General features: G+C 48.1%; 1 protein-coding gene across 8 annotated transcripts in view; it reads right to left on the bottom strand.

Annotated features, from left to right (window-relative positions):
* LOC135557841 (serine/threonine-protein kinase MRCK alpha-like) overlaps positions 1-18880 on the bottom strand; it is a 113534-nt gene that overhangs the window by 62304 nt on the left and 32350 nt on the right. For all 8 annotated transcript variants that reach the window (XM_064991495.1, XM_064991501.1, XM_064991500.1 and 5 more), the window contains 4 exons: positions 17874-17965; positions 14855-14938; positions 13590-13685; positions 12077-12225 (listed from right to left, as the gene is read on the bottom strand). In XM_064991495.1, the coding sequence (XP_064847567.1) occupies positions 12077-12225; positions 13590-13685; positions 14855-14938; positions 17874-17965 (421 nt within the window). The remainder of the gene's footprint in view (positions 1-12076; positions 12226-13589; positions 13686-14854; positions 14939-17873; positions 17966-18880) is intronic.

Genomic DNA, 18880 nt, shown 5'->3' with positions numbered 1-18880 from the left:
TTTTGCCTTTTGGGAGGCCGTCCATGTAAATAAGATTTTTTTCTTAACTGACTTGCCTAGTTAAATAAAGGTTAAATAAATTAAATCTCCTAACCCCAATTGTAACCCAAACCTAACCCTTAATTGTAACCCTGAACACTATGCCTAAAAAAATAATTTCCCCTTGTTTTACTATCCTTGTGAGGTCTTCTGGATAGTTAAACCAAATACACACACACACACACACACACACACACACACACACACACACACACACACACACACACACACACACACCTTTTCGTGTGTGTATGTGAACCCTTTGGAAATACCTGTATTTCTGCATAAATTGGTCATAAAATCTGATCTGATCTTCATCTAAGTCACAACAATAGACAAACACAGTCTGCTTAAACTAATAACACAAACATTGATACGTTATCATGTCTTTATTGAACACACCGTGTAAACATTCACAGTGCAGGGTGGGAAAAGTATGTGAACCCTTGGTTTTAACAAGTGGTTGGCCCTCCTTTGGCAGCAATAACCTCAAACAAACGTTTTCTGTAGTTGTAGATCAGATCTGCACAACGGTCAGGAGGAATTTTGGACCATTCATTTAACATACATTTTACATTTAAGTCATTTGGCAGACGCTCTTATCCAGAGCGACTTACAAATTGGTGAATTCACCTTATGACATCCAGTGGAACAGCCACTTTACAATAGTGCATCTAAATCATTTAAGGGGGGGTGAGAAGGATTACTTTATCCTATCCTAGGTATTCCTTGAAGAGGTTGGGTTTCAGGTGTCTCCGGAAGGTGGTGATTGACTCCGCTGTCCTGGCATCGTGAGGGAGTTTGTTCCACCATTGGGGGGCCAGAGCAGCGAACAGTTTTGACTGGGCTGAGCGGGAACTGTACTTCCTCAGTGGTAGGGAGGCGAGCAGGCCAGAGGTGGATGAACGCAGTGCCCTTGTTTGGGTGTAGGGCCTGATCAGAGCCTGGAGGTACTGCGGTGCCGTTCCCCTCACAGCTCCGTAGGCAAGCACCATGGTCTTGTAGCGGATGCGAGCTTCAACTGGAAGCCAGTGGAGAGAGCGGAGGAGCGTGGTGACGTGAGAGAACTTGGGAAGGTTGAACACCAGACGGGCTGCGGCGTTCTGGATGAGTTGTAGGGGTTTAATGGCACAGGCAGGGAGCCCAGCCAACAGCGAGTTGCAGTAATCCAGACGGGAGATGACAAGAGAGCATTCCTCTTTACAAAACTGTTTCAGTTCAGCAATATTCTTGGGATGTCTGGTGTGAACTGCTCTCGAGGTCAGGACTCTGACTGGGCCACTCCAGAAGGCATATTTTCTTCTGTTGAAGCCATTCTGTTGATTTACTTCTGTGTTTTGGGTCATTGTCTTGTTGCATCACCCAACTTCCGTTGAGCTTCAATTGATGGACAGATAGCCTAACATTCTCCTGCAAAATGTCTTGATAAACTTAGGAATTCATTTTTCCTTCGCTGATCGCAAGCTGTCCAGGCCCTGAGGCAGCCCTAAACCATGATGCTCCCTCCACCAGACTTTACAGTTGGGATGAGGTGTTGATGTTGGTGTGCTGTGCTTTTTTTTCTCCACACTTGTGTGTTCCTTCCAAACAACTCAACTGTACTTTAATCTGTTCACAGAATATTTTGCCAGTAGCGTTGTTGAACATCCAGGTGCAATTTTGAAACCTCAGACGTGGAGAAATGTTGTTTTTTTGGACAGCGGTGGCTTCTTTTGTGATGTCCTCCCATGAACACCATTCTTGTTTAGTGTTTTACATATTGTAGACTCGTCAACAGAGATGCTAGCATGTTCCAGAGATTTCTGTAAGTCTTTAGCTGACACTCTAGGATTCTTCTTTACCTCATTGAGCATTATGCGCTGTGCTCTTGCAGTCATCTTTGCAGGACGGCCACTCCTAGGGGCCACTCCTAGGGAGAGTAGCAACAGTGCTAAACTTTCTCCATTTATAGACAATTAGTATTACCGTGGACCAATGAACATCGAGGCTTTTAGTGATACTTTTGTAACCCTTTCCAGCTTTATGCAAGTCAACAACTCTTTATCTTAGGTCTTCTGAGATCTCTCTTGTTTGAGGCATGGTTCACATCAGGCAATGCTTCTTGTGAATAGCAAACTCAAATTTTGTGAGTTTTTTATAGGGCAAGGCAGCTCTAACCAACATCTCCAATCTCGTCTCATTGGTTGGAATCCAGGTTAACTGACTCCTGACTCCAATTAGCATTTGAAGAAGTCATTAGCCTAGGGCTTCACATACTTTTTCCAACCTACATTGTGAATGTTTAAATTATGTATTCAATATAGTTTGTGTGTGTCTATTGTTGTGACTTAGATGAAGATCAGATCAAATTTGATAACCAATTTATGAAAAATCCAGGTAATTCCAAAGGGTTCACATTTTTTTCTTGCCACTGTATATATTTATTTTTACCCTTAGGCAAGTCAGTTATAAAACAAATTCTTATTTACAATGACGGCCTACAGGGGGAACAGTGGGTTAACTTGTCAGCTCTGGGATTCGATCCAGCAACCTTTCAGTTACTGGCACAACGCTCTAACCACTAGGCTACCTGCCGCCCAAGACCATACACACAGACAGAGATGCTGGGTATCAGAGAATGTCTAACAAACTGAAATGACTCCACATGTTCTATGAATGTTAATCTTCAGTACAGAGCAGCACATAAAAGCACTGTAGAAGCTACTGACAGGTTCTTCCTTAACGGTTAACAGTCAACATCACATGAAGGGCCTGCTCCTACTTTACAGCAGTGTCTAACTGAATCAGCTTCCTATTAAAGTTACACATTTAGACAGTGCCTGATGATCATATTTACCACTGAATCAGATTCCTATTAAAGTTACACATTTAGACAGTGCCTGATGGTCATATTTACCACTGAATCAGCTTCCTATTAAAGTTATATTTTTAGACTGCCCATCTTTCCCATTTATAAGGGTTTGGTTTAGAAGCGTGGGTGAGTCAGAGCAGTGCCTGATGGGAGTGGTGAGGGGACTCTAGTTGGGAGTGAGTGGTGTAGGGGGGAGTATGGGGGTACATCCTGCCTGGGGAGGGATTGGGTGTAGGGGGGAGTATGGGGGTACATCCTGCCTGGGGAGGGATTGGGTGTAGGGGGGAGTATGGGGGTACATCCTGCCTGGGGAGGGATTGGGTGTAGGGGGAGTATGGGGGTACATCCTGCCTGGGGAGGGATGGGGTGTAGGTGGGAGTATGGGGGTACATCCTGCCTGGGGAGTGAGTGGTGTAGGGGGGAGTGAGTGGTGTAGGGGGAGTATGGGGGTACATCCTGCCTGGGGAGGGATGGGGTGTAGGGGGAGTATGGGGGTACATCCTGCCTGGGGAGGGATGGGGTGTAGGGGGAGTATGGGGGTACATCCTGCCTGGGGAGGGATGGGGTGTAGGGGGAGTATGGGAGTACATCCTGCCTGGGGAGGGATGGGGTGTAGGGGGAGTATGGGGGTACATCCTGTCTGGGGAGGGATGGGGTGTAGGGGGAGTATGGGGGTACATCCTGCCTGGGGAGGGATGGGGTGTAGGGGGGAGTATGGGGGTACATCCTGCCTGGGGAGGGATGGGGTGTAGGGGGGAGTATGGGGGTACATCCTGCCTGGGGAGGGATGGGGTGTAGGAGGGAGTATGGGGGTACATCCTGCCTGGGGAGGGATGGGGTGTAGGGGGAGTATGGGGGTACATCCTGCCTGGGGAGGGATTGGGTGTAGGGGGAGTATGGGGGTACATCCTGCCTGAGGAGGGATGGGGTGTAGGGGGAGTATGGGGGTACATCCTGCCTGGGGAGTGAGTGGTGTAGGGGGGAGTATGGGGGTACATCCTGCCTGGGGAGGGATGGGGTGTAGGGGGAGTATGGGGGTACATCCTGCCTGGGGAGGGATGGGGTGTAGGGGGAGTATGGGGGTACATCCTGCCTGGGGAGGGATGGGGTGTAGGGGGAGTATGGGGGTACATCCTGCCTGGGGAGGGATGGGGTGTAGGTGGGAGTATGGGAGTACATCCTGCCTGGGGAGGGATGGGGTGTAGGGGGGAGTATGGGGGTACATCCTGCCTGGGGAGGGATGGGGTGTAGGGGGGAGTATGGGGGTACATCCTGCCTGGGGAGGGAGTGGTGTAGGGGGAGTATGGGGGTACATCCTGCCTGGGGAGGGATGGGGTGTAGGGGGGAGTATGGGGGTACATCCTGCCTGGGGAGTGAGTGGTGTAGGGGGGAGTATGGGGGTACATCCTGCCTGGGGAGTGAGTGGTGTAGGGGGGAGTATGGGGGTACATCCTGCCTGGGGAGGGATGGGGTGTAGGTGGGAGTATGGGGGTACATCCTGCCTGGGGAGTGAGTGGTGTAGGGGGAGTATGGGGGTACATCCTGCCTGGGGAGGGAGTGGGTGTAGGGGGGAGTGAGTGGTGTAGGGGGGAGTATGGGGGTACATCCTGTCTGGGGAGGGATGGGGTGTAGGGGGGAGTATGGGGGTACATCCTGCCTGGGGAGGGATGGGGTGTAGGTGGGAGTATGGGGGTACATCCTGACTGGGGAGTGAGTGGTGTAGGGGGAGTATGGGGGTACATCCTGCCTGGGGAGGGATGGGGTGTAGGGGGAGTATGGGGGTACATCCTGCCTGGGGAGGGATGGGGTGTAGGGGGAGTATGGGGGTACATCCTGCCTGGGGAGGGATGGGGTGTAGGGGGAGTATGGGGGTACATCCTGCCTGGGGAGGGATGGGGTGTAGGTGGGAGTATGGGGGTACATCCTGCCTGGGGAGGGATGGGGTGTAGGAGGGAGTATGGGGGTACATCCTGCCTGGGGAGGGATGGGGTGTAGGGGGGAGTATGGGGGTACATCCTGCCTGGGGAGTGAGTGGTGTAGGGGGGAGTATGGGGGTACATCCTGCCTGGGGAGGGATGGGGTGTAGGGGGGAGTATGGGGGTACATCCTGCCTGGGGAGGGATGGGGTGTAGGTGGGAGTATGGGGGTACATCCTGCCTGGGGAGTGAGTGGTGTAGGGGGAGTATGGGGGTACATCCTGCCTGGGGAGGGATGGGGTGTAGGGGGAGTATGGGGGTACATCCTGCCTGGGGAGGGATGGGGTGTAGGGGGAGTATGGGGGTACATCCTGCCTGGGGAGGGAGTGGTGTAGGGGGGAGTGAGTGGTGTAGGGGGGAGTATGGGGGTACATCCTGCCTGGGGAGTGAGTGGTGTAGGGGGGAGTATGGGGGTACATCCTGCCGGGGGAGGGATGGGGTGTAGGGGGAGTATGGGGGTACATCCTGCCTGGGGAGTGAGTGGTGTAGGGGGAGTATGGGGGTACATCCTGCCTGGGGAGGGATGGGGTGTAGGGGGAGTATGGGGGTACATCCTGCCTGGGGAGGGATGGGGTGTAGGGGGAGTATGGGGGTACATCCTGCCTGGGGAGGGATGGGGTGTAGGGGGAGTATGGGGGTACATCCTGCCTGGGGAGGGATGGGGTGTAGGGGGAGTATGGGGGTACATCCTGCCTGGGGAGGGATGGGGTGTAGGGGGAGTATGGGGGTACATCCTGCCTGGGGAGTGAGTGGTGTAGGGGGAGTATGGGGGTACATCCTGCCTGGGGAGGGATGGGGTGTAGGTGGGAGTATGGGGGTACATCCTGCCTGGGGAGTGAGTGGTGTAGGGGGAGTATGGGGGTACATCCTGCCTGGGGAGGGATTGGGTGTAGGGGGAGTATGGGGGTACATCCTGCCTGGGGAGGGATGGGGTGTAGGGGGAGTATGGGGGTACATCCTGCCTGGGGAGGGATGGGGTGTAGGGGGAGTATGGGGGTACATCCTGCCTGGGGAGGGATGGGGTGTAGGGGGGAGTATGGGGGTACATCCTGCCTGGGGAGTGAGTGGTGTAGGGGGAGTATGGGGGTACATCCTGCCTGGGGAGGGATGGGGTGTAGGAGGGAGTATGGGGGTACATCCTGCCTGGGGAGTGAGTGGTGTAGGGGGAGTATGGGGGTACATCCTGCCTGGGGAGGGATGGGGTGTAGGGGGAGTATGGGGGTACATCCTGCCTGGGGAGGGATGGGGTGTAGGGGGAGTATGGGGGTACATCCTGCCTGGGGAGGGATGGGGTGTAGGGGGAGTATGGGGGTACATCCTGCCTGGGGAGGGATGGGGTGTAGGGGGAGTATGGGGGTACATCCTGCCTGGGGAGGGATGGGGTGTAGGGGGAGTATGGGGGTACATCCTGTCTGGGGAGGGATGGGGTGTAGGGGGAGTATGGGGGTACATCCTGCCTGGGGAGGGATGGGGTGTAGGGGGAGTATGGGGGTACATCCTGCCTGGGGAGGGATGGGGTGTAGGGGGGAGTATGGGGGTACATCCTGCCTGGGGAGGGATGGGGTGTAGGGGGAGTATGGGGGTACATCCTGTCTGGGGAGGGATGGGGTGTAGGGGGAGTATGGGGGTACATCCTGCCTGGGGAGGGATGGGGTGTAGGGGGAGTATGGGGGTACATCCTGCCTGGGGAGGGATTGGGTGTAGGGGGGAGTATGGGGGTACATCCTGCCTGGGGAGGGATGGGGTGTAGGGGGGAGTATGGGGGTACATCCTGCCTGGGGAGGGATGGGGTGTAGGGGGGAGTATGGGGGTACATCCTGCCTGGGGAGGGATTGGGTGTAGGGGTGTACCTCCTGCTGATAAGCAGCCACAGTTAAACAGAAGCTCTGGCTGCATGAGGATTTGGAGGGGAGAAGGGAGAGAGGGGAGGTTCCCTGAACCCAAAGAACAAAGGCTTCTCTCTGGACAGCAGGATAATGAGGTAATGGCCCAAATTACACACTATTCCCTACATGCTGCTCTACTTTTGACCAGAGCCCAATAGGGCCTGGTTAAAAGTAGTGCACTTAAATAGAGAATAACGCCTGGCGGCATTTGGGACTTGACCCGAGAGACAAAGAGAGGAGGAGATTTTATTTTCATGTTGAATCAAGTCAATGGGATAAATGGTAGACCAACGGGACACCCCCCTACAAAGTAGACCTACCAACAGTCGGCTCAAGTCTAGCTAAAATTATACAATTAAGTCATTTCTGTTTGTTCCTTCTGCACCAACCATGTGAGTGTTCCCACTGTGACTATTAACACCTACCCAAACCAGAAACCATGGATAGACGGCAGCATTTGCACAAAACTTAAAGCGCGAAATGCTGTATTTAAACATGGCAAGGTGACTAGGAATATGGTCAAATAACAAGCATTTCGCTATACCCGCAATAATATCTGCTAAATATGTGTATGTGACCAATAACATTTGATTTGACTCAATACTGACATGTATTCTCTTCAGAACAAACTCTTTTCCCAGTGTGCACCTGCGCTAACCTCTACTTAACACCTCCGTGGGTGTCTTTTAACCTCTCACTTTCCTGATAGGCTCAGACCTGGCCCTAGCCTGTGTGTGTACTGTGTGTGTGTGTGTGTGCGCGTGCGTGCGTGTGTGCGTGTGTGCGTGCGTGTGTGTGTGAGTACTGTGTGTACTGTGTGTGTGTGTGAGTACTGTGTGTGTGTGTGTGAGTACTGTGTGTACTGTGTGAGTACTGTGAGTACTGTGTGTGTGTGTGAGTACTGTGTGTGTGTGTGAGTACTGTGTGTGTGTGTGTGTGTGTGTGTGTGTGTGTGTGTGTGTGTGTGTGTGTGTGTGTGTACTGTGTGTGTGTGTGTCCTGTCATCCAGCATGCCGTCATGAGTTCCTCCTCCAGATAAACCAATTAAAACCCAGTGAAACCCTGAGCAGAGATCAAACAAAGAACATGGCTACCACCCCTCTCCCCCCTCCCCTCCCGCTGTCTCTTTCTCTTGCCTCATCTCTACCTCCCTGTCACCCGTGTCTTTATCCACCCCCCCTTTTCAATTCAAAAGGACTTTATTGGGAAACATTTGTTTACACTGCCAAAACAAGTGAAATAGATAAACCAAAGTGACATAAATAAGACAAAATGAACAGTAAACATACTCACTAAAGTTCAAATGGAATAGAGACATTTCAAATGTCATATTATGGCTAATAAGGTGTTGTAACAAGGTGCAAATAGTTAAAGTACAAAAGGTAAAATAAATAAACAAATATGGGATGTATTTACAATGGTGTTTGTTCTTCACTTGTTGCCCTTTTCTTGTGACATGTCACATCTTACTGCTGTGATGGACATGCCCTCCCTCTCTCCCTCCCTCCCTCTCTCCCTCCCTCCCTCTCTCCCTCCCCCTCTCCCCCTCGGGCTGCGGTGACGTGACTGTTGGGGGCGTGGCTAATTGGTCTGCTTGGTCCCAGGCAGGACAGGGCTCCTGAAGTCTTAAGGCTGAGAATAGAGGGAGGTAATCTCCTTTAAGACCTCACCAGCATCCATCTGTAAGGGCCATCTGGCCGCCAAGACAACACACACGGTCTCCTCACAGAGACAGGGACCGAGATAAGGACACACACAGGGCTCTATGGGACCTCATCACCACTGTTTGGAAGCACGCTCATACAGTTACCGTGTATACTCACCATCGGCCGTTGCTAATTCATGTACCATGCATGACCATTTCTACAACAGGGCTGCAGGGTCTATGACAGATGACATTAAAAGGTAATGAGATGTCTGTGGCCAGTGGTCGGTCTGATGAAAGAGATTGGGCTCTTAGATAAGGAGGTGGAAACAGGGCTGTGGAGCCCACATGGTTCTGATTAGTAATAACACACACACACACACACACATATGGCCCTGATCAATAGATGTCAACACGCGCACACAATGAGACACAAACACACACACACAATGAGACACACACACACACACAATGAGACACAAACAATGAGACACACACACACACACACGAGACACACACACACACAATGAGAGACACACACAGGCCAGATGAGGGCCCTGCTAACAGAGAGCTGGGCCCTGCTGAGTTGGTCTGTTAGTCTTTGGGTTAGGCCATGCAGATCACTGACCATGCTCAGCTTCACACACAGCCCTCCACACACACACTAATGAGGGGGCCGCCACTACACTATTTTCTTAGTTAATTTTTAACCTTTAATTCTCCTTGGCAGGGTATTGTCTTCAACATAAAACAGTGAGCTATGTTTGTGGTACTGACAAGTCATTATGCTTACAGTGGCACAAGCATGTCACCGACTGAACCTCTTGACTGACAGAGACCATTTCTATAACTAGGCCATCCTTACTTCATAAATGTGGCCTACATGCAGATTCAAGTTATTCTAATTGGCCTTATATTGGAGAAATTACAGGGTTAATGCATTGTCATTTCAGTCACACCCACACAGAGAACACACCCTCCTCAGGGGACCTTCTGTTAATGTCTCCACCCTCCACAAAACAAGCGCTCCAATCTCTCCCGAGAGGGGGAACCCACCACAACCCCCATGCATACACCCTGTCATTACCAGCCCAAAACGTCTCAGAGGGCCTCAAAGGGGAACGAGACGACTACCGCCGCCCCTCCGCCCCGACTCCACGTAAAACACCATACAATTAGTGGGTCCCCATCTCGACACTGAGTCTATACTGCTGCTGTGCTATGGGACAATCAATGTTACTATAGGGCCAGCACGGCACACCCTAGCCCCTGGGCTCTTTCTCTCTCAAATCGTTCATCTGAGGCTTCTTCAGCGTCAACACTGTCATTATGTAGATGAGGCCTGGTGACCACTTCCTGTGTGTCAGAGGGAAGAGTGGTTCCTACCACACAGCCTTAGAGGCAGAGGGCTTCTCCTATTGGCTGTCGCGTCCCTTATGACAAAACTCCCTGACAGCCAGGGCGTCAGTCAGGGGACCACCACAAAACATCTATTTTTAGACTTATTTTCTTTCATACAACCCAGTAAATGTGACCTTACATATACACTAAAAGTTTTAGAACATCTAGTCATTCAAGGGTTTTTCTTTATTTTGCAACATTGTAGAATAATAGTGAAGACATCAAAATTATGAAATAACACATATGGAATCATGTAGTAAACAAAAAAAGTGTTCAACAAATCAAAATATATTTTAGATTTTAGATTCTTCAAACTAGCCACCCTTTGCCTTGATGACAGCTTTGCACACTCTTGGCATTTTCTCAACCAGCTTCATGAGGTAGTCACCTGGAATGAATTTCAATTAACAGGTGTGCCTTCTTAAAAGTTAATTTGTAGAATTTCTATCCTTCTTAATGCATTTGAGCCAATCAGTTGTGTTGTGACAAGGTAGGGTTGGTATACAGAAGATACATAAGCCTTATTTGGTAAAAGACCAAGTCCATATTATGGCAAGAACAGCTCAAATAAGCAAAGAGAAATGACAGTCCATCAATACTTTAAGACGTCAAGGTCAGTCAATCCAGAACATTTCAAGAACTTTGAAAGTGTCTTCATGTGTAATCGCAAAAACCATCAAGTGCTATGATGAAACTGGGTCTCATGAGGACCACCACAGGAAAGGAAGACCCAGAGTTACCTCTGCTGCAGAGGATAAGTTCATTTGAGTTACCAGCCTCTGAAATTGCAGCCCAAATAGATACTTCACAGGGTTCACAGACACATCTCAACATCAACTGTTCAGAGTGTGTGTGAATCAGGCCTTCATTTTGTAAATGTTTCTCCAACCAATCAGGACAGCGATCACTCACCTCGGATTAGATGAAGAATTATTCAACAACAACAGCACCTAGCAGGACTCACAAGATATTCTCCAAACACCCCACAGGGCAGACATCCCAATTATTCGCAAGAGGAAGCGACACAGAGGACGAAGAGCCGGATGCCTCGTCCGGACCCGCAGAAGGCAACTAGGGAAGCTGCCGTTACCGTCAATATTACTTGCCAACATGCAATCATTGGACAATAAACTAGACGAGGTACGATCACGAATATCCTAGCAACGGAACATCAAAAACTGCAATATCCTATGTTTCACGGACTCGTGGCTGAATGACGACATGGATATTCAGCTAGCGGGATACACACTGCACCGGCAGGATAGAACAACACACTCCGGTAAGACGAGGGGGGGGTCTGTGCATATTTGTAAACAACAGCTGGTGCACGAAATTTAAGGAAGTCTCTAGATTTTGCCCGCCTGAAGTTGAGTATATTGTGATAAACTGCAGGCCACACTACTTGCCTAAAGAGTTTTCAGCTATACTTTCCATGGCTGTTTATTTACCACCACAGACAGATGCCGGCACTAAGACCTCCGCACTCAGTCAGCTATAAGGAAATAAGAAAACAGGAAACCACTCACCCAGAGGCGGCGCTCCTAGTGGCCGGAGACTTTAATGCAGGGAAACTTAAGTTCTACCAAATCTCTATCAACATGTTAAATGTGCAACCAGAGGAAAAACAATTTTAGATCACCTTTACTCCACACACAGACACACGTACAAAGCTCTCCCTCGCCCTCCATTTGGTAAATCCGACCACAACTCTATCCTCCTGATTCCTGCTTACAAGCAAAAATTAAAGCAGGAAGCACCAGTGACTCGGTCTATAAAAAAATGGTCAGATGAAGCAGATGTTAAACTACAGGACTGCTTTGCTATCACAGACTGGAACATGTTCCGGGATATTTTGGGGCGCCGATTTGCTCCCCCAAAAATGTTACACCTTTATTTAATCTTTATTTAACTAGGTAAGTCAGTGAAGAACACATTCTTATTTTCAATGACGGCCTAGGAACAGTGGGTTAACGGCCTTGTTCAGGGGCAGAACTAAAAGATTTTCACCTTGTCAGCTCGGGGAACTATTCTTGCAACCTTAACTAGTCCAACGCAATAACGACCTGCCTCTCTCTCGTTGCACTCCAGAAGGAGGCTGCCTGTTACGCGAATGCAGTAAGCCAAGGTAAGTTGCTAGCTAGCATTAAACTTATCTTATAAAAAACAATCAATCATAATCACTAGTTAACTACACATGGTTGATGATATTACTAGATATTATCTAGCATTATCTAGCATGTCCTGCGTTGCATATAATCTGTCTGACTGTCTGACTCACCTGTGGACGTAATGCAGTTGGTGCACTGAGTCGATGGCCAGCACCATCTCAGCCAGGTAGAATCTTGCCATGTCCTCCGGCAACCTGTCTTCAAACTTACTAAGCAGGGTGAGAAGGTCCCCACCGACATAATAATCCATCACCAGGTACTGCCGAGAGAGGAGGGGAGGAGAGAATAAATATCTCTGACAAAGTAGTAGTAATAATAATACTATATAATAGTGTACAAGTAACATTCTTTGTATTCCTCTGGTGTGTCCCCACTTCCTCCCTCCATCTTTACTTTCTTTAGGCCTCCCTCTTTCTCATTAGTCTTTTTGGTCAACCATCCATCCCTCCCTCCCTCTTTTACCGTCAACCATCCCTCCCTCCCTCCTTTACCGTCAACCATCCCTCCCTCCCTCCTTTACCGTCAACCATCCCTCCCTCCTTTACCGTCAACCGCCCATCCCTCCCTCCCTACTTTACCGTCAACCACCCATCACTCCCTCCCTCCTTTACCGTCAACCACCCATCCCTCCCTACTTTACCGTCAACCACCCATCCCTCCCTCCCTACTTTTTACCGTCAACCACCCATCCCTCCCTCCCTACTTTTTACCGTCAACCACCCATCCCTCCTTTACCGTCAACCACCCACCCATCCCTCCCTCCCTCCTTTACCGTCAACCACCCATCCCTCCCTCCCTACTTTGCCGTCAACCACCCATCCCTCCCTCCCTATTTTTTACCGTCAACCACCCATCCCTCCCTCCCTCCTTTACCGTCAACCACCCATCCCTCCCTCCCTCCCTCCTTTACCGTCAACCACCCATCACTCCCTCAGTCCTTTACCGTCAACCACCCATCACTCCCTCAGTCCTTTACCGTCAACCACCCACCCATCCCTCCCTCCCTCCTTTACCGTCAACCACCCATCCCTCCCTCCCTCCCTACTTTACCGTCAACCACCCATCCCTCCCTCCCTCCCTACTTTACCGTCAACCACCCATCCCTCCCTCCCTCCCTACTTTGCCGTCAACCACCCATCCCTCCCTCCCTCCCTACTTTACCGTCAACCACCCATCCCTCCCTCCCTCCCTACTTTGCCGTCAACCACCCATCCCTCCCTCCCTACTTTACCGTCAACCAACCACCCATCCCTCCCCCCCTCCCTACTTTACCGTCAACCATCCCTCCCTCCCTACTTTACCGTCAACCATTCCTCCCTCCTTTACCATCAACCATCCCTCCCTCCCTCCCTCCCTCCTTTACCATCAACCGTCATCATACTATTCATTTCATTCCGGCCTCTTCACAGCTTGTGTTCATCCCAAATGGAACCCTCTTCCCTATATATTGCACTACTTTTGACCAGTACCCTATGCCATTTGGACGCAACCCTTTACACCCCTTAAAAATCAGTGGTCATACTTTTGACCAGAGTCCTATTGGCAATAGGTTACGATTTGGGATGCAGACATACCATATATTGAAATCCATATCAATAGAGGGGAAGTTAGTGGAGATCTTACCAAGAAGTTGTCGTCCTGGAAGGCGTAGTGCAGGGTGGTGATCCACTGGCTGTCCCCGTTCACCAGCACGTCCCGCTCCTCCCGGAAACACGCCGTCTGAGGGAAAGGTCAAAAGGGTAATCATTATATAAACAGAATGAATGGAATGTACTGTAGCGACTCTCATTGGCACACACTTCGGCCCATCACACTTCGGTCCAACCTGTGTGTGTACTGAATTCCTGTGTATGCTAGTGGTGGACAACCATAGAATTAATAGATTGTATTTCTATCTTTATGTGGGAAACACCGTTTCAGATCCTTTAGGGGTAAATTAAGTATTTTCAATTCAATTACACTTTCTAACAAACTTATAAAATAGTCAAATTCATCTATTTCCATCTGTATGAACAACCTGTAGCTAGACTATGTCATGGGGTACATTAATGAGGACATGGGTTTGAGAGTTGCGTTTATATTGCAGACAGTTTCCCATGCCCAGAGACAGCCAGACACAGTGGGGAGTTCGGTTCTATGGGCCTGAGGTATGAAAACTGCAAGCCCAGGGGACCACTGGGAACGGCTACACAGACACACACACACAGACCACTGTGAACAGCTGCCAATTAAAAGAAAAGCACAGCAGCAACAGATATACTGAGTGCACTGGTTCGAATCCCCAAGCCAACTCGGTGAAACATCTGTTGATGTGCCCTTGAGCAAGGCACTTAACCCTAACTGCTGCTGTAAGTCTCTCTGGATAAGAGCGTCTGCTAAATGACTAAAATGTAAATACACTGAACACACACCACATGATCGCTCTCTCATACTGAAAATAGGTTCTAAATTTGAATTAAGTTATGTACTCAAATTCACATGTAATATTCTAAACTTGAGACATGCACATGTAACTGACAATTATATGAACATTTTGCATTGAATGTTTAATGCAATGTTTATGGAAAATCCAAGGAGTTACAGAATGCTAACTCAACTTAGTATCCAGCCCTGAGTAGTGCTGTAATGCTATGGCGGCTGTTAGTATTTAGCCCAGAGTAGCAAATGCTATAATACTATTGCTGTTGTTAGCATTTAGCGCTGCTCTAATGTTATCGCGATTGTTAGCATTTAGAGCTGCTGTAACATTATGGCAGTTGTTAGAATTTAGCCCTGCTGTAATGCTACGGCAGTTGTTAGCATTTATCCCTGCTGTAATGCTATGGCGGTTGTTAGCATTTAACACTGCTGTAATGCTATGTCGGTTGTTGTTACTAGCCAGAACTCACCTCAGCTCTCTTCAGCATCTCCCACTTATTGAGGATCTTCATGGCGAACACCTTGTCTGCATTCTTCACCTTAACCACAGCAACCTACAGGAAGCATGGGAGAGAAGGAGAGTTTGAGGAGAGAACGTTTCCATCCACCAAATTAATTACATCTTTTCTGTCATGTTCAATAGGGCAAACCATGGGAAATAAATCCACTCTGTTCCAAAACGTTTTCTCCCAACTGAACATGACCCACTCCTGTTAGATCAGGAAAGGGGAGTGAACGAGGGCAGAAGGGGAGTGAGCATCTTTGTGGAATGAAACACGGCCACAGAGTTAGAGGAGGAGAAGTGGAGGAGGGGAAGAGAAAGGAAGGCGGACCGGAAGTGACCTAGGACATGAAGATAGTGACCCCTGAGACACACACAGCTGGGATCTTTCGGCTCAAGGGCCTCAACGTGCCATAGCCACACGGCAGCACAGATAACACTCATTACAATGGGTTTGCAGCAAGGATAGGAAAGCTAGCTGGCTAAACTACTGTTAAGTGATAACGTCTAACACAGCCCCAGTCAGCCCCCATTGTTAGACATGAGTGTAGTAAAGAGCATTCCTAAAACGAGTTGAGTTGCAACTGTAGCGAGGACAGAGGACTTCAGCTCGCAGGATTCTTCCTTCCTGCCTGCCTGTCTGCCAGCCAGAGGACACCTGGGCCTTCTTATAAGACATACCAGTTGGAGTTAATACCAGTTAAGCAGGGAGGGAATTCTCAAAATGGGATTTCTGAAAAAGCTGGGATATTTGGGGAAGGTTCAGAAAAAATGGTCAACTCTACGGAAGAGTAAGAAGTGGGAAGCTGTGTGAACTGAAAACGGAGGTGAAAGAGGACATTTATGAGCAGGGTCTTCTCATAGTCAGCTGGGAGAGAGACAGCGTCTGTCTGTTCATTGGGAGAGAGATTTAGGTGTCTGTGCGTGATGTTTCGGCTCTCCTGATTAATTGCTTTTATAACACTACAGCTGTCGTACATGTCAAGCTCCGACACATGTCTGAGTGGAGAAAGCTAAGAAAACGGGGTGGGGGGATTACACACGCTATACACAGGGACACTGCCAAGAAGCTTCCCCCCCTCTCCTCCTCCTCCCACATCAGACCAGCAGGAGAAACCCAAACAGCGGAGGAATGTTGTCATTGTGTTGAATTTAGCATTCTCCTTATTTTTCTTCATCTCAGACTCTAATAAGGCCGAGTGCGTTTTTTATTGTGAGTGTTGCGTGTACTCTCGTGTGTGTGTGTGTGTGTGTGTGTGTGTGTGTGTGTGTGTGTGTGTGTGACTGTGGGGATGATTGGTGGTTTAAATTCCTTCCGTGGTGGAGGAGGGAGTTGTGGGGTGTGTTTGGTCCCATATTTATACTGTATTTTATTTATTTGTTAATCCCAGGCCCCCGTCCCCGCAGGAGGCCTTTTGCCTTTTGGTAGGCCGTCATTGTAAATAAGAATTTGTTCTAAACTGCCTTGCCTAGTTAAATAAAGGTTAAATACAAAATAAAATGGTAGATAACCTTTCAGTTACATTATGATGGCGTTCCACTGGAATGACATAAGAGGGACCTCTGGCCAGAGACCTTTCAAATCATAATGACCTCATTATCATTAAGTAGATCTATAATCCTAGTCTTTGCCTGCCGACCACTAGAAACTGTTGTTGTGAATGTAAATACTTTTAAATTGAACTAATTAATTACACAAATCCAGCCACTTTTTCTAGCTAACTCAAACGCTTTGATTAGCATGTAGGCTACAGATACTTGGCTTTATGAAATAAACAGGCAGATCTGGGCCTGTTGACACAGCACAGAAGGCACAGAGACTTAGGCCTTTTCAACACAAGCTGCTAGAGGAGACAGAGTAAACACAGGGCCTATGTCATAAATACAATAAGTAGAGGCAATCAACCATGAGGCTGTAGTCTGGTACTGGACTAGGGACCAGGGCTGGGGCACAACCATGTTGTTCTTCCACTCACAGTGAAATAAAACCCCAATAAAAAGGGTCTGAAAGAGGCCATAGTGAACTCAGCACTGGGCATAGCGCCAACCAACCTGCTCCACCACACCTGGGTTCAAACAATATTCCACGTTGTTCCAATACTTTGAGTTTTTGCTCTAGCCTGCCTGGAGTGCCAGATGGGTAGAGTTTGCCGGTTTGGAACTATTCCATTGGTGTATGAAGCCAGGCAAGCTCAATCAACCACAGATAAAGTATTTGAAATAATTTCAAATAGTATTTGATCCCAGGTCACTCAGCAGCACAGCAGCTAACCCAACAAACTATAATATACAACAACCATGTGTCACAGATCATGAAACCTTACATAGCTGAGTTTCTGCTGCCATCGCTAGCTACCTGCCTAGCTCACCAACATTCCCCAGGTTTGAGATGACACACAATAGAAGATGTAATAAAAACGATATTTCAACTCAGGCCCCCAAGCTGTGAATAAGAAAAATAAAGGGTTGGTTTCAGTTCCATTGCAGTATTTTCTTCTTCCACAATGATGGTGAAGAAGAGAACAAAGCATTCTCTTACATGTTGAGTCATGCAGATAGCATGTAGCCTAGCGGCCAGCCTTGCTGCTGAAATCACAGAGCAGGGGTAGATAACTCAGAAAATATTGATAATCATTTGTTCCCCCTGCAAATTTAAACAAAAAAATTGATTGTATTTGAAGATAACAATAATTTCATACCTATATTACATTGAGACACCATCACATATATTTTATTTGTGTGAAAACTTGGGAACAGATTTCCTTAATTAAAAAAAAATGTTTAGGACTGAATCCCTTGACTATATTGTATTTGCATGCATAGTTTGGTTGTTGTATTTGTTTCTAAGCGCTATGGAGGCTACACTTAAAATGCTTTGGTCTTTGCTGATGACTTGCAAGATTATTTATATTAAAGAAACTTCCTGGTGATTTTTTTATTTTTTTATTTTTTTTAACGTACAATAAAAAGTCACAAAATAGGCTTACCTCTCCAAAGGCTCCTCGTCCAATCACCTTGAGGATCTCAAAGTCCTCCTTGTGTAGGCGCAGCTGTTTGACCATGGAGGTGAAGGGTTTGGCTGCAGGAGAGAGAGAGAGAGGTCAGCATTCTGGGGACTCATTTATAAATAGTGCGTAGTGTAGGTAAATATTGTGTAGGTTACGCCGGTTTTCATACAAAGGTTGGCATTTATACAAAATGTTACCTGACCTGAGAATACGCAAAGTCGAACAATTGTGCATAATCAAGATTACATTCAGAAAACTGAGAATAAAACAAATGCTGTATATTTAAAATGTGAAAGCAAGTGTCACTAGTAGTGAGATCAGGTGTCTCTCTTCCAGGCTGTCAAGCCCTGTATGCTGAGGGGTTAATATTATATATAATATTACTTTTATTTCTACTTTGCACATTCTTCCACTGCAAATCTACCATTCCAGTGTTTTACTTGCTATATTGTATTTACTTCGCCACCATGGCCTTTTTTTTTGCCTTTACCTCCCTTATCTCACCTCATTTGCCCACATCGTATATAGACTTGTTTCTACTGTATTATTGACTGTATGTTTGTTTTACTCCATGTGTAACTCTGTGTCGTTGTATGTGACGAACTGCTTTGCTTTATCCTGGCCAGGTCGCAATTGTAAATGAGAACTTGTTCTCAACTTGCCTACCTGGTTAAATAAAGGTTAAATAAATAAAACATAAAACAAATATAGGGTTAACCTATTGAGAGATGGTTGATATAGGGTCAATCTATTATTTTGACTGTAGTAAATGACAGTGGTCCGGATGTACAGAGGGCAGTGATAAAATTGTCTATTGTTACCCTCACATTTACCCTAGCCTAGCACTCCGGGCGGAAATGGACCAATGTGGGTCACCGATGTGACTCACAAAAGGTAAGCTGGAGCCAAAACACAAGCAGCATTTCCCTACTTTGTGGAGAAAGACCATTCATCCACTTCCTTGTTTACTGGATCGATCCTCCAAT

The sequence above is a fragment of the Oncorhynchus masou genome, chromosome 16 (genome assembly GCF_036934945.1).
Source record: "Oncorhynchus masou masou isolate Uvic2021 chromosome 16, UVic_Omas_1.1, whole genome shotgun sequence".
In the NCBI taxonomy this organism is placed as follows: Eukaryota; Metazoa; Chordata; class Actinopteri; order Salmoniformes; family Salmonidae; genus Oncorhynchus; species Oncorhynchus masou.
Note: the sequence above shows the minus strand (reverse complement) of the source record. Positions and strands in the feature narration are given on the sequence as shown.